Below are 16758 nucleotides of genomic sequence, written 5' to 3'. Positions count from 1 at the left end.
GTAGGTGGCGGAGTGCTGGCAGTTTTAATAGATAGAAAATGTAATCATAATGTGAATGACTCACTGCACTGAATGCCCATGAGGAAGGCCGCCATTTTCCACAGGCAACCGATATTAAAATGCATTTCATACACATCATAAAAGACGGTTAACATGGGCCTGAGGTGAAATGTGAAACTGCGCTTTCAACACATGGGACATCTACCACCGAAGGCGGTTCCCTATTAAACCAGGCCCGCAACCTTTTCTCAGCTGCCAGTAGCGCTCGATTCGGGATCCAGCCCTGCCTCCGGACACCCCGCGGCCCCCGGGTCGAGCCCATCGCCACGGCAGCTCCTCCACCGCGGGACGCGCGCTGTTTAATGTCACCGTAATCCGGGGTGTGAAAAAGCGAGGCGGCAGCATGCGAATGGAGATTTTATCATTTTAAAGGCCACGGGGCCGGCTGCGTGTTGTTCTTCTTCTCCTCCTTTCTCGCTTTAATCCGTCGCCTCTCCCGCCATCTTTCAGACCCTCCTCAGGGCCTCCTTCAGATCCCTCTGTTGCCCGGTCTCTGTCCTATATTTAGCCCTCTCGTTGTTTCTGTATACACTGCTGCCAAATGCAATGACAGGAATGACTGAACAGCAGTGCCCGCTAATTCATCTTGTTTGGAGGAACAGGGAGCATTCTCTGTAAAGTCACAGGCTACACATACGTGGTATGTGTATTCAAGTGGAGCCATTCCAGGACAGGCAAACATTGCACATGCGTCTCAATGTGTACTGTGTTCACAGTGCCGTGCATGGGCATAGGTGTATGTCAACATTTGAGTGTGTGTGCACATACGTGTATGCGTACGTGTATGCGTACGTGTGTGTGTGTGTGTGTGTGTATGTGTAATAATAATAACAATTCCTTGCATTTATATAGTGCTTTTCTCACCAGCTGCCGACTCAAAGCTTTTTACAGTGATGAGGGGGAAACTCGCCTCAAACCACCACCAATGTGTAACACCCACCTGGGTGATGCAACGGCAGCCATTTTGCGGCAGAAAGCTCACCACACATCAGGCGGAGAGGGCAAGAACTATTTTTTAGGCAATTAACATGTGTGTGCGTGTGAGAGTGCGTGCATGTGTGAGTGCGTGTGTGCGTGTGTGAGTGTGTGTACGTGTGTGTGAGTGCGTGTGTGTGTGTGTGTGTGTGTGTGTACGTGTGTGTGAGTGTGTGTGTGTGTGTGTGTGTACGTGTGTGTGAGTGTGTGTGTGTGTGTGTGAGTGTGTGTACGTGTGTGTGAGTGCGTGTGTGTGTGTGTGTGTACGTGTGTGTGAGTGTGTGTGTGTGTGTGAGTGTGTGTGTGTGAGTGTGTGTGTGTGAGTGCGTGTGTGTGTGTGTACGTGTGTGTACGTGTGTGTGAGTGTGTGTGTGTGTGTGTGAGTGTGTGTGTGTGAGTGTGTGTACGTGTGTGTGAGTGCGTGTGTGTGAGAGTGTGTGTACGTGTGTGTGGGTGTCATGTCCGCACTCACCGTCTCTCCCCGGCAGTCCCCTCTCCTTCTTGTCATCACACTTATTGCACTCGCTGAAGTAGAGCAGGATGAACATGTCCAGCATCACCCAGACCAGAGACGTGGCCAGCACCACCTTGCAGTAGGCAAACTTCCTCATAGCTGCAGGAAACACAGAGAGCAGGCACTGCATCAGACAGTCAGCAACAAGCAGTCAGTCCAACAAGTTTAAACACGAGTCCAGTCCACTTTCACCGGCCCTGATACCAACTTTACTGCAGGGCAGCAGTGGACAGTCAGATTCGGCACTGTTGCTTTGTCAAATAAAATGTCAAAAGTCATGTTTCTTCTCAGCCTTTGCTTTAGTATGAATCGATGAGTTAGCTTTTTGTACCATATTGTTTTCCAACTTAACTTGGATTTTAGGTGCATAGAGACTGCCTTCGGGTGAAGAGGACTTGGTAAAAGAGAGCTTAGCCAAAGGCTACACTGCACAAAATTAATAAAATGAAAGTATTTGATTATACATTTTCCCTCACAAATGACACAGTTAGGTGTGTGACAACATGGTTGCTATAGCGATATGCTGTAAGCCTTATACAAAATGAGGTCATTTTTTGGCCCAGTTGACGCAGCGCAGGTCTGCCTCCGTACTTTACAGCCAATAACAACGCACCCCCAAAGCGAACGGAATGAAAAGCAGCCCTATTTTTTGGCAACGGAGTTACCGTCGGAGGCCAAACCCCGCATGCAGGAACGTCACGCGTAAGAAGACTGTCGATACGGCGCACTGGAGGGCAAAAAATAATCCCTTCAAACCCGGAGTGCTCTGGCCCAAGAGGCCCCTCTCAGAGTACAATCGATTCTGCAAAGGCCCCGTCTGCCAGAACTGCGCGTTCCGCGTACCAGGGGCCTCCCGGCGTGATGTCATCACCAGGCCCCACAGGAAGGCCTCGACCGGGAGAGCAGCGAGGCGGCGGCCATTTCGTGAGTTACGACAGGAAAAATAATTCAGTCAAATCCAAATGCTAAGCGCCATTAATAAAACTGCACAGCGGCGGTTTTTAAAACCCTGTGAGAGAGGGATTGTGACCGGAGGATTCAGATTAAATGCGAAACGGGGTAAACCGCCCCCGGAGTTACGGTGCGGGATTTGGCTTTGGATCTAACTTCAGGGCGGGAGCACGGGCGGACAACGGCCCTCCGATTCCCACACAGCGACGGGCTAGAGAAGATCGAGTTTTGGTAAAAGACGTTGGCTTCGGGTCTTAAAAGGCCAGTTTTGTCTAAAAATAGGTTGATTATCAACCTCTAAAGTCTTTTTCTCTAAGTGGAGTTAAAATCCAAACAGGATTGTCTGACGGTGAGGGAGGTCCCTGGTGCTTGCGATGTGATGCGATGTGGCACTACAGAGGATCTGCTTCGAAGACCCTTTAATAAAGACATTGACTAGATATTTTCATTTGCGGGGGAGTAGCTAAACTCCAGTCCTGAATAGTCTGCTGGTTTTCGGTGAGTTTCAGCAGGAGTGATTCATTTAAGTCATTGATTGAGTCCACACACCATTTTCTGCAGGCTTTATCAGGCTGCTGATTGAAAGGAAACCACAGACCCTGTGGCCCTCCAGAGCTGAAAACGTCTTTATTAAAAGCTCTTCGGATCAGATCTTCCGTAGGCCGGACTGTCCAGCGCCCCATCACAACAGCCAGGGAATGCTGTGTTGCGTATTGCCTAACCTGTAGCGTAGTGGTTGAGGCACATGACTGGGACACACAAGGATGGTGGTTCAACCCCCAGTGTAGCCACAATAAGATCAGTGCAGCTTAGTCAAATCAACTAAGTTGCTTTGGATAAAATTGTAAATAACATACTATAATAATGTAATGATTTTGTAGCTTGTGCACTGATGAAATGGAAAAAAGCCGAAATCTAATGCAGCAACAATGAGTCACTGCGACCGACGACGTCCAATGGATGACGCTGGCCGTAGTGATATTTAGTTTATACTCCGGGCGATTGCAGAGCGTTTATACTTTAGGTCAACGAGCACAGTCTACGTTGGGCGACAATCGAGCTTTCATGAAATTCTGCAATTTCAGTGGAGCGGACTATAAAACTGGCCTTAACACCCAAGGAGCTGCTGAGGGAATACATCGATAAGAAGAGGAACCTAAACCGGCTTGAAAAGTACCGTGAGGATGCAGAGAACAAGGAGGAAGAGGAGCAGAGTAAATATGGTGGCGGTGTGTGTTGAGTCCACAAAACGCCCACCAGACAAATGCTCCCCGCAGCCAAACCAAGCGCCTAGCGCCTCACTTCCCGTGTGCCGGATGAGAAGCAGGAGACCGGTCCCCATACGCCGACCGCATTATGCTTTTTCATCTTTCATTAAACAGCAGCAGAAACAGGGCAGGCAGAAGAAATAGGGCCTTAATGACACTTAAATGCCCTCAAAATAGCGCCTATCAATACAATTAAGAGCAGCCATTATCGGGCCCTTCCACTTGTGAAGCACTGCGAAGTGAAAACTCAGAGACGGGGCGAACTCCGGCCTTCGCGCGGGGAGCCGGTCCGCCGAGCTTCCTTTCATTTTGTCACTTTAATTCATTCGTGTCCTGCTTTTAGTTACATAAATGATTCATTACAGTAATAAGCAGGCTGTTTAAGGAAGAAAGGAAGAGCGGAAAAAAAATCAAAGGAAACACATTTATTCCCCCAAGACGAATTCGCGATTCAGCGAACTGTGCGCGCCGGCTGATAAATAATTACGGGGGGCAGCTGTGACACGCCCGGGGAAGGGGGCCCTCGTGCAGGACCCCGAAAGGGCGGGTCGTCCGCCCCGCCTCCTCGGACTGGATAAACCTCACCTCTCTGACGGCTCCCCTCCCCTTAGCCACCGTCCGACCCTCCTAAGCCCACAGTAATCAAAGTGACCCCCAGCTCAGGGACTAATTAAGCCACGGCTGCTTAATGAAACGGCTGGTTAGCGCACGTCGACTATTGTGGCTTCGCCCGCTAACTCCAGCCCGCCGAAAGCCATTCAGGCACAGACGGGCTCCAGCAGTGCAGGTGTGCGATGACGGTGGTCTCCCTGTTAGGTGAAGGCTCTATGGCGGTGGTGGATGCCAAGAGAAGTGTAGCAGAGAGGGCAATTAAGAGCCCTTACATCAAATGATATCCCAATGATCAATAGGATCATTTGAAGATTAATGATCAACGTCCCCAATTATGTCCAATCCAAGGGCCATGTGAAAATCCCAGGAGATCAGCAGTTTCTGAGATACTCAAACCACCCTGTCTGGCACCAACAATCATTCCACGGCCAAAGTCACAAGATCATCATATTTCTTCCCCATTCTGACATTTGCTCTGAAAAACAGCTGAACCACATGATTGGCTGATTAAATAGTTGCATTAACAAGCTGGTGTACAGGCCTACTTTATAAATTGCTTACTGAGAGTATGCACAGTTACACACACTGTCGTATACACACAAACGCTTGCACACACACACACAAACACACACACACGCACGCACGCACGCACACACAAACACACACACGCTGAGGGGGCACAGATTCACAGCGGCACGCTTCTGCAGGAAGGGTGGGGCATTAAAGTCGATTTGCTGTGCTGCCATATTGAAGAAAAGATTTATTCTGTGCAAAGAAACCTTAGCTGAGAATCTCGTAAATGTCATTGTGCTCCCAGCAGTAAAACCGTCCAGGCTCCCCGCAACTGAAAAGCGCGGGACTATCCAATTACACCGTGCTGCTTCAGCACAGGGCACCAATTCAGCAGCAGAACACCGTCATGACCCCTCAGCCCCTCCATACAGCCCCACACACGCACGTACGCACCCACATGTAGGCACACACACATACTCACACACACGTACTCACACACGTACACACATGTACGCACAGACATACTCACACAAGTACTCACACGTACAGACACACACACATACTCACATACACATACTCAAACACGTACACACACGTAAGCACATACACATGCATGTACTCACAAACACACATGCACAAACATAGGCATGCACACATACGCATAAACTCACAAACAAAAGCATGCAGGCACACACATGGACGCACACAAGCGTGCACACACATATACGCACACAGACCCACCCGTGCACACTCATACCCTTCATTCTGCCCCATCTTTCTGCATCTCCTGTTATCCCTTCGTTTCCCCTCTCTTCCTCCCCTTCTCTCTCCTGCTTTCTTTTTCCCGCTCTGTCTCTGCCTCGCTCTCCTTATCTCTCCCAGTCACTCCCTCGCTCTCCATTTCTCAGCGGCTGCCAAGTCCGGCCTGTCAGTTTAAGATTACATTGTTACCTGCAATTAATTCTGAGAACGCTGGATTATCATTCAAAGAGCTGCGCGAGGCGCAGAGAGAGGAACTGGCTCTCTGTGCGTACGTGTCTGTGCATACTGCTGTGTGCTGTGTGTGCAAGCACAGCCCCTGTGTGTGTGACTGTGTGTGTGTGCAAGCACAGCCCCTGTGTGTGTGACTGTGTGTGTGTGTGTGCTTGTGTGTGCAAGCACAGCCACTGTGTGTGTGACGGTGTGTGTGTGTGACTGTGTGTGCAAGCACAGCCCCTGTGTGTGTGACTGTGTCTGAGTGCAAGCACAGCCCCTGTGTGTGTGACTGTGTGTGTGGGTGACTGTGTGTGCAAGCACAGCCCCTGTGTGTGTGACTGTGTGTGTGTGTGCTTGTGTGTGCAAGCACAGCCACTGTGTGTGTGACTGTGTGTGTGTGTGTGCTTGTGTGTGCAAGCACAGCCCCTGTGTGTGTGACTGTGTGTCTGTGTGCTTGTGTGTGCAAGCACAGCCCCTAGCCTAATATATTTAACACATTTATTATCATGTTTCACTGTTTTTGAATACAATTTTTCCTGAAAATCATAGGTGTCAAAATTATTGGCACCCCAAACAATTATTGTAAATAAAATCCAAAAAATGTACTTCATTTAGTTAAACTCAGTCTAAAGGATCTACTATATTGTGTCGTTCTATCACTTCCTGTTTCACTAGAGTATAAAAATGAGTTAACAAGCATGCAAAATTACTTTGGCTTTTCCCATGCTGATGGATGACAAAGTACCAGGAAATCTTGGTAGGAAATCTGTTTGTCTCTGCTAGGACATTAAGATTTGGTCGTAGGTAGACTGTCCAGCAGGACAATGACTCTAAATATACATCAAAATCCACACAGAAATGGTTAAGTGAAAACAAAATCCATGTTCTGCAACGACCATCTCAGTTTCCGGTCTCCAGACTTAAATCCCATCAAAAGCCTGTGGTCTGAACTGAGGAGGGGGGTCCATAAGCACAAACCCAAGGATATCAACAATTCTGAAAAGTTTGGCATGGAGGAATGGCCAAAAATATGCTCCAAATATGTTCTCTGACCTCTGACAAATTATAGGAAAATACTGTCATGACTGTCATCTTTGCCAAAGTTTTTGCACCAAGTATTAAACTGTTGTGAAAAATTGTAAAAATTTTGTTGATTCCATTGAATCTTTAATAGAGCATTAATATGTCAATCACTATTATTTTTTAGTTTACAGTATTTTTGTGCTCATTTATCAAGAGTATCAATCATTCTGGAGCCCACTGTATGTGACTGTGTGCCTGCGTGTCTGTGCATACTGTCTGCATGCTGTGTGTGTGTCTCATTTCACAACAGTGAGTTGGTCTCTGTGCATAGCAGTGAGCATCTGCATGGCTCGAAGCCGTACTGAGTTATTTTTAAAGCACCCTTGAAACACATAGCAGTGGGAGGGAGGGAATTCTTGTGTTGTTTTAAGAGTGACAGGAGAGGCCTATTTGCAGTTCTTCTGACAGGTGGGAGGGGCTTATTCGTGATTCTTCTGGCAGATGGGAGGGGCTTATTTATGGTTCTTCTGAAATGTGTATTTCAAGATTAAAGAAAGAGACTTGTGTGCTATTATAATAAAAATCTTAGTAACCCCTGTAAATCAGTTGAGTGCAACGGAAATCGGTAAACCAAAACAAATCAAAGAATTCAAATTCAAATAAAGCAGGCAATACTTGTGTTACTGCACCAGCACTACAGAAAACCTGCCCCATTTCGGGCGGTACGGCCCCCAAGTCTTCATTTGATCATTCTTTTTCCACCACTCTTCCATTCTTTTTTCTCGGTGACCAAATACATTCTCTCAGCGCCCCGAAGCCAAATCCGCTGGAGCGCGTAGCGAGCTCCGACAGGGACCCCCCAAATCCCCCCGTAACAACTTTGATCCTCCCACCGCAGCGCCCCGAACTCGTAAAAACAGTTGTATGCGTGGTGCGAACAGAGCCGGCTGATCACGGCGAGAGACGGGTCATTAGCATGTATAATTCACCGGCGGTGCGGAGGAGCGCAGAGGGTCCGTTTGATCGGCTGCCCGGTGGCGGGGCGCGGCGGATTCGCCCCGAAGCGCAGACCGTCCTCCCCGGCACCGCTGAAGCCCGACAGCCAGCTGGGGGCGGGAGGAGGCTGCAGACGCTCGAGCGGCCGTTTTATAAACATTTTTCACGGAGCTTTGCCGTGTACGGCACCGAGCACCGAGGCGTCGGAACAGCACAAACAGCTCGGCGAATGAAAGACGGCGCTTATGCGGAGACATGACGATGCTCACGACCGGCAGAGCTTCAAAGGCGGGGAATAGCGGGGGCTAGGGTAGCAGGGCCTCGGGAAATCGCCTCAATTCCGGATGTAAAGGGCTGAGACTGGGATGCTTTTCGGCTAGTTACAGAACGCCCGGCACAGAGGCCAGTGGCAGAGGCAGTGACGCCCCCCCCCATTGCTGCTCCACACCCCGCTACCCCTCCTCCATCCTCGCCCCTCGGCCGGCAACAAAGGTCAGCGTGGCCCCTGAGCGTGGCCCTTAATCATGGCCCCTGAATGTGGCCCTCGACCAAGGCCAATGAGTGTGGCCTTTGAACGGGGCCCTTGAGCATGGCCCCTGCATGGTACGTCTCCTTGATTTATACAGAAAGGGCTGTTGGCTCCCAGCGGCAGGGCGAACACACCATGGCCCTGCACCAGGCCTCCCTATAGTACCCTAAACACGGCCGTAGAGGGGCCAAAGGCCTTCATACAGCACCCTAAACACAACCACAGAGGGGGGTGCCAGGTCTCCCTACAGTGCCCTAAACACAACCACAGAGGGAGCACCAGGTCTCCATACAATTCCATAAACCCAACCACAGAGGGGGGCGTTAGGTTCGAGCCAAGCCACAGCAGCCATGTGTGCAGTGGAGCCCGTCTGTTGGCTGGTCACATGACCGTCTGCCTGCAGGGGCTAAACTGCAGCCCTGAGCTGGCTGTTAGTCGAAACCCCCCCCCCCCACCCCCCTTCCTCATGCTTGCCAGCACCTCCTGGTCTGAGCCTAGCCCATGAAACCCTTCACCATATCGCCTGCAAAATACAAAAAAAAAAAAAAAAAAACGTATTTAAATCATATTTGACATTAAAATTAAGTGCACTAAATGCAATGGCCTGAACGGTTTACCCATCCCCAAAGAAAAAACCAGCGGTTGTTGAAGATGGGTGGAGGAACGTGTGAGCAGGACACGCATTGGCCTGACAGGATGAGGTCAGCCTGGCTGCAGAAGAGCACAACGGCTCCATGAAGCCGAACACTTCATCTTGCACAATCCATTTCACGAGACTCAGTGTGCCCCCTTGTCTTCCTGGAAAAGAGGATGTTGTTATTGGGACGTTCCACTTCACAGAAGAGAGTGAGTAAACCGTTTCCTCAAAATTCCATGCCTTCCTTCACCTGACTACATCTGATGTGCAAGTTCAGGTAAGGAAACGTGAAAACTTACACGATTAAAAAAGAAATGCTATGCATCTTCATGGCATGGTCAACATATCAAGTGTAGGTAAAGTTCCTGACTGGGACACAACACACTAACAAATTTCATTGATGGCTTTAGTGCTCTCCTAGGGGGGTGCCCCTTTATCTGCCACCACCATGGACCCCCGGGGTGTCGCCCCGATGTCAGCGGGCAGGATGGATGGCGGAAAACGACGGAAGATTCCGCCCCTTCGCCAGGACGATGGGGAGCATCCGTCTTCCTGCTTCCAATAATTACTCTTCCCGGGCGGACGAGTGGCGGTGGGCCAAGGACAGCTTTTCATTGCACTTAATCTAATGACAGCCAAATCTTCCCCGTGTCACAGGGTATTAGCCTCAGAGAGGAGGAGCACCGGTGAACACACAACAAAACATGCGGGGAAAAAACTCGGAAAACAACACACTGGATGGTCTGTAATCGATTAGTCCACAGTTTTGTCAAACAATTGCGTCATCAACCAAATTCCTGTCAGGCATCAGTATTCTGACTGAGGATTGAATCAGCAGGGCCGTATTTATTTACTTACTTACTTGCTTACTTAATGACTTGTTTATTAATGATTCAAAGCTTTGAATGGCAGATTAAAGGACTTATTAGCATCCTGGCATTCAAACGGCCTCATAATGAACCATTCGGTCTTGGCCCCTGAAACACACGCTCTCGAGGGGAAGCTGATGAAAGCGTCCGGCCGTTCGTTTGCATTTCAGGCGGGCGCGCTGGGAGGGAACCGATGAAGACATCAGTGTCTCGTGTGAGAGCGTGCGTTTGGCGCTTCCGGCGGTCTGGGACTCAGGGGGACGGGATTTACTGGACTTCGCGTCACTCTCACGGAAAATTCCGGACCCTTCGCTTCAGGCGCGGAAGAGCCGGCCGGCACCTCGCTTTGTCCGTGAGAGGGGGACAAAATGGAGTTTGAGTGACTGCCGGTTCTCTTCCCTGCACGGCGTGTTGACAGTGAGTGAAAGCCCTTGGGCCCCCGAGAGTCCGCTCAACCCTTAGTAACGATCTCAGAAGGGAATGGGCGGGAGGGGTCTGGGAAAGGAGGTGTCCCTGTGACAGGGACCAGGTTGATACTCACTTCGGTCTGAGGGGTGAGCAGACTGGCTCTGTGGAAGAGCCCAGCTTCATTGCGCACGGTGCAAAGCGCCAGAGCTTTCCGCAAACCCGGCTTCCCAGCGCATTCCGCATGAAAGAAAAGCTCACGCTGTTGTGAAATGCGATTCGCCCGCCACCCGGACCCCTGCCGCGCAAATGCAAAAGCTGAAATTTCGTGAGTTCACAGGAGATATTTTAGAACTGGGTACTCAACCCGATACAGGATTCGAGCTAATAGGCAGTAAACAACATCAGTGACCGTTTCAAGTACCACATGGCACATGCCTTTTCACTTATTCCTCCCGATAAGGAGGGATTGAGGATTTTCCTCAGCTGCAGCAGTTCTGAAATATGAAATAACATGATTACAATTTCTACTTTTTCAAATGGAATACCCATGTGATTTCTGCCGGCAGTTCTTCGTCTAAGAAGTTAATTTGATAAGACTGAAAAGAAAAGGGACTGAAGCCCTGTTTGTGGTCAGCCATTTTGCGTCTCGGACCCTGGGGTGAATGAGCATTCTCTCGGGACCAGCAGGCACCTGACCCTCAGGCCACACGGACACGGCTCCCGAGACAGCAGCTGGTGCTGTGCAGGATGGGTAATAATCAGACTCTCCGTGGCTGGGAGAGACAGGGTGTTTACCAACACCTGTCACCAAAGACAGGCAACAGAGGGCATGGGGAGGCGGGGGGATTGGACCAACTTCTGAATAAGGCCCACCCTGCTGTAAAATCCTGCTATGCCAACATGGCCGGCTTTAAATTTATTGAGATGGTCAAGCTGTTCATAAGCTGGCCTTGCTGGGCATGAGCTGAATATGAGCATGACCAAGCTGGTCATAATGCTGCTCTAGCTGGGTATGAGCTGGTTAGCTAGCTAGTGCTGGTAGCTTGTCTCAGTCAAGCTGATAGCTGGTCTGAACTGGTCAACCAGGTACCAGCTGTTTCAAAACCGATTTGAGCAGTTTTTTTTCATACTGCATACTGGGAACATGTTTTTTCGGAATAAAAACATCTATGAGAATGAGGTACGCAACAGCAATAGTGAAACATGCACACTAAAATTAAATGGATCACACACGGGGTCACCGCTGTACAGGAGAGACTGCAAGCATTACTCTGGAATACCACAAGTCCATCTCCAAACTACTAAGCTATGAGGAGAAGTGCCCGGTGCAGCGCAAGGTGCTCACATCACACAGAGGGGCCGTTTGTCACAGCGACCCCTGTGGACGGGAGGGGCCAGAGCATCTGACCCACCCCCCTCCCCACCATGCCCACCATGCCCCCAACCAAGGGGCCAGCAGGTGGTGCTCAACCTTGCGGAGAACGCCCCCAAAACCACAGCTCACTTTTGTCATTAAAACAAACAGCGACGGGGACATCGAACGCGTGCTGAAAGCAGATTCCGCGCCTCCATTTGAAGAAAGGGGGAGCGAAAAAAACTTGTGCGCCCCGTTACGCACCTGCACACTCCGCATCGAGCAGGGGGGAGGGGGGCGGAAATCAAAAAGCAATTTGCACGACGGAATTACACATCGAGCGTAAAATCGAGCGGAGCGGCAGGCAGGTGGAGGGTCCCCTCGCGGAGCGAAAAGCGTCTTTCGTTTCGAGCAATCAAACGACGGCGCCGCTCCCCGCAGAGGGGCCCGCAGACGCTGGCGCCATCGCGCCGAATTCGTTATCGGGCCCACTGCTCCCGAGAAGGAACGGGGCCCCTTCGCAGCCGCGGCAGATTGAAAAGACTTCATTTATGAGGAATATTGCGTGATGCAGCCAGACTTCCCGATGAGCTTGAGAGAGAGCAAAAGGGGAGGGGTGGGACTTTCTGCTCCGCCGAAATGAATGAACCTTCACGAACGCTCCGATTAGAAGCGGCTCATCTCCGCTCTTCACGGCTTGAGGTGTTTCTCCTTGTCAGGAGATAACGGCTGCACCCTAGGGGTGAATGCTAATGGGATGACGTGATTTGGCCTCCATCCTTGCGTAGTCGACATCCCAGAATGCATTGTGAGCTTCTCCGAAGTACATTTTCTAATTCTGCTTTACACACAAACACAATAGGAAGTGATAAGCTTGCCTGCCATTGTGCTGGAAGAGTGTAGCACAGGTTAGTCTTCCACCGAAAAGAGGCGAAACGGCACTGTTCTAGCGCACGTCAAGGCCGTGTCTTCGGAGAATTGAGGGAAGTCACCCGGCTGACCTTGAGCTAGATAGTTCCCTCGTCTCTGCATCTCGCACCTGGCAGCCCCTCGCTAAAATAACAACGGCCATACTAAAAGCAGAGCTTCCGTCAACAGCCCCCACCAATGGCCCTCTGCTGTCCTTGCCCTAATTATTCCCCCTCTTCCTCTCACCTATCGTCATCTGCACCAGGGGGCCCAGCCCTGGTCCTGGAGCGCTACATGGTCGGGTGGCTTTTCTAATTCCTCAACATCTGTCTACCAGCTAAAGCAGCGGACTACGGAGCTAACTCATATAACCTGCCTTCCTGGGTCTACACTGGTAGCTGGTTCAAAGGTGAAGATGAATCAGATCATGTGACTCTCCAGGACCAAGGTTGGCAACCTCTGATCTACACTAAGTGTTGAGAGTTTGGCCTTCGTGTTTCACCTGCAATAAGCGATAGTGACTGCACAATTCTGCTTCTTACCCACCTTTGGTTCACGCATTAAACTGTGACAAGCCACCAAACACCTGAACTGACTCTTATTTTCCAGTCGTGATATCTTGGTATAGTTGCCATATTTTATTTTGTCTTAATCCAGTTTGTGTTGTTTTAACTCACTTGGTAATGTTGAGCCAGCCTATGGTGGTTATTCTTGTTGACGTGTCGGTGTAATAACAGTGGTGTTTTTGTTATGATGAACTGCGGTTTTCAGCTTTTGTAATTATTGTATTGATTTATATACAGCATACTCAGCCCTCTGAAGAATTGTCAGTACTGCACTGCAACCTGCCTGTAACTACTTTCTAATTTCCCCTGGATGTATTCATCTATCAAATAAAGACACAGTATTGGAGACTGAATAAAGAAATCTGCGGTTATCTCTGAAGCTCTCATTAAGCAGACAGGGGAATGTTATTCATGAGCCCGTGGAAGGTGTGGAGCATACAGCCTCTGGACAGACTTTTCTGAAAAGTCAGAAAATGAGCTAAAAACTAGAAGAACAGCCTATTTCTAATAATTTCTTTATTCATTTGTAAAAAACCGTTCAAAAACCGTTCAACTCAATATTATTACTTAATATTATTATATGACCGAAATGTTAGTTAGTCTTTCAGGTAAGGGGCGGCTTGTAGCGTAGTGGTTAAGATAAATGACTGGGACACGCAAGGGTGATGGTTCTAATCCCGGTGTAGCCACAATAAAATCTGCACAGCGGTTGGGCCCTTGAGCAAGGCCCTTAACCCTGCATTGCTCCAGGGGAGGATTGTCTCCTGCTTAGTCTAATCAACTGCACATCACTCTGGATAAGAGCGTCTGCCAAATGCCAATAATGTAATGTAATGTAATGTAATGGGTTCACCTAATTTCAAAAGTCTCGAGGCTTCGGAATCAAATGGTGTCTAGAGTGCCCCGTGCCACCCAACTCTACCTCTCCCTCTTTGGTGTTTAAATTAGTTCAATGTGACATTCCCACTTTTAAGTGGCATAAATGTTTGCTTCGGAGCTGATATCAAGGGTACGCAGAGCCCCTTGGAGCTTTTTCAGTATTCGTAATGTTGTCCTTCTTCCCAGCCTTGCATTCATTCCAATGCAATCTTCCCCAAATAAATGTGTCCTTCTGCCAGATCTTCTCAGTCACGGAGGGTGGGGTGCACCCTGTGCGTGGTGCTTGGGTAAGGGAGGGGCGCAGGGGTGGGGGTGAGAGTCTGGCGATGGAGGTTATGAATCTCTATTCTGTAGAAATGCCCCCAACACCTCCACTCCAGAACTGCAGATTCCCACCTCAGCTGCCACAGAGAGTCCTCCGCATCCCTCTCAGTCACTATCACTGTCACCGACCCAACGGTTATTTATAGCGACGCATCTGGCGCCTTTGCTCTTCTTAACCCAGACGGTGCCCCGGCAGGCAGCAGCAGCGCTCCTCGGTCTAACCGCAAACACCGAGCCGGACCGCAGGTGACCCGCGCCGACCAGACCCATCCGCCAGGCTTTATTTTGTGGACGGCGTCAACTTGCAGCGAAGCGCTACTTAACGTATCATGAACACATTATACAGACGATTACCGAAAAAATGAGAGCAATCTTAATCTAGCATTTCGGAACTTTTTATTAATTGGCATCGCTGAGCTTTAATAAGCTGATTAAAGATCCGTGGTGCAAATGTAATTAACTTCCCCATTACAAGACTGAGGTTACTCATTTTAATCTCTCTGTGTCGACTGTCCCCGTTTCAGCACCTTATGCTATTTCCGCTACTCGCTATATCACAGTATCACAGTCTAATATGCTCTATAACTGTCAGAAGTTAATTACCTAAAACAATCCGTTAAATGCCGTTTCCCGTGTGTGAGCCATTAATGGGTGAGCTGAACTTTCTCATGGTCCTTTGGATTTACCCCACCAACCTCCCTGTACTGCCGTCCCCAGGACCTACCTGCTGGGCCACCACAGCAACTTCTGATGAAGGAGTCACAGCCTACAGGCTCTCCGCAGCTCAGCAGACCACCATAGTGGGGTAACGGCCATAACAGGGTATGCATCGTGAGATAATTCCACTATCAATACCAACAATGTGACCACACAACCTTAGCCCCCGAGTCAGGAGGCCTCTCTCTCTTGCTCTCTCTCTCGCTCTCCCGCTATCTATCTCTCTCTCTCTTTCTCTCTCTCCCTCCCTCTCTCTCATGCTCTCTCTCTTTCTCTCTGTCTCTCTGTCCTTTCCTATGAAAACCAGAGGTTGACATTGATGGCAGTATAATACGGGGGGGGGGGTCACCTTTTGGCTGGGAGAAACTGTCCTCCAGGGCTATGGGCTGGAGGTGGATAAGAAAAAAGAAAAAAAAGAAAAGAAGAAAACCTCTAGAAATGAGGGCTTCAATTAGACTCCCCTGCACCGTGCCCCCGAATGTCAAGAGCTCTCCTGTAATGGCAGGGCCCTGGATTAAAGAGTTATGAAACTCGCGTAGTAGGGGCGGCCCAAGCTGTCAGGGACTAGGCTTGTAATGATGTCCTCAAGCCCACATTATGCAGTATATATGGGGTACGGGGGCACATCTGCGCTACATTCCTTCAAGGTTACAAAGCATGCTGGGGAAACAAGTGACGGACAGTCCAGCCTATGGGAGAGGGGGGAGAGAGAGGCACCACCTGAGCAAACAGCACTATTTGGTGAAGCGAAAGGTTAGGCCAGCACAAAGCCTCAGCTTTCTTAAGCTTCTATTTATTAATTAAGCTCACACAGAATCAATACTGCACCATTAGATGGGACCCAAATATAAGGGGACGGTGTACTAAGAAACCTTTGTGAGCCTCATCAGCCTGTCAGATGCGGTAGACCTTGCTCTATGTCAAAAAGGCGGCAAATTAGTCAGGACAGAAGAGTGTTGCAGGCTTTGAATGCTAAACCCATCCAGGAAGGCAGCGAGTAGCTATCTCCTGGTCATGCCTCCTCCAAAATACCACAGGCATCACGTTAACTGTCCCATTACAAGCTCACCTTTCCATGCAGTGAACATAATACCCCTTCCCAAGGCTCCCAAGGTACACCCATTTTAGAAGCATTTTGGAGCACATAATCTTGTACTAATTGGGATGCATCAGCGCGCTCCTAAATGTTTCGACTTAGGCGCTCTTGTGCTACTGAAAAGATTGTAAGCGTACAGCCCTGGCCCTTCCATCAAAAAACCCAGACGAAGGCCTTTGCTGTTATGCGCCGGTTATAAACAATAAAGTAACTTTTTTCTTCCTCGCTACTTTGAGTGTAGCTGGAGTTTTTTTTCCTTGGTGCGACCGATTCCCTGCTGGAATGCTTTCCATTCCATGTACCTTGACAGTTCAGCAAAGTTTAAAGTTTAAAGGTTCAGGGTTTCTTTATTTGTACCCAAGGGTAAATGTAACATCAGGGTCCCTTATTTTCCGTCGTGCTGTAAATGCAAATGGTGCCGTCCACTCCAGATGGAGCCAGGGACAAGCCAGAGGACCTGGCTCTGCAAGTGAAGATCAAAGGGTTTTCATAATGAGGAGAAAGTAAACACAGGCTGCACAAAGGCCTCCGCTCTCGCGGAGCTGAATGGGAGGGGGTGGAGCCGGGCGGAACCCACACGTAG

General features: G+C 49.5%; 1 protein-coding gene across 1 annotated transcript in view; it reads right to left on the bottom strand.

Moving 5' to 3' along the window:
- The window catches only part of galnt1 (UDP-N-acetyl-alpha-D-galactosamine:polypeptide N-acetylgalactosaminyltransferase 1), a 180932-nt gene that overhangs the window by 98679 nt on the left and 65495 nt on the right, over positions 1 to 16758 (bottom strand). The window contains exon 3 of the mRNA XM_061262141.1: positions 1508 to 1648. Within this exon, the coding sequence (XP_061118125.1) occupies positions 1508 to 1646 (139 nt within the window). The 5' untranslated portion in view covers positions 1647 to 1648. The remainder of the gene's footprint in view (positions 1 to 1507; positions 1649 to 16758) is intronic.

This window comes from Conger conger, chromosome 1 (genome assembly GCF_963514075.1).
Source record: "Conger conger chromosome 1, fConCon1.1, whole genome shotgun sequence".
Lineage (NCBI taxonomy): Eukaryota > Metazoa > Chordata > Actinopteri > Anguilliformes > Congridae > Conger > Conger conger.
This window is presented reverse-complemented; position numbering and strand designations above follow the sequence as displayed.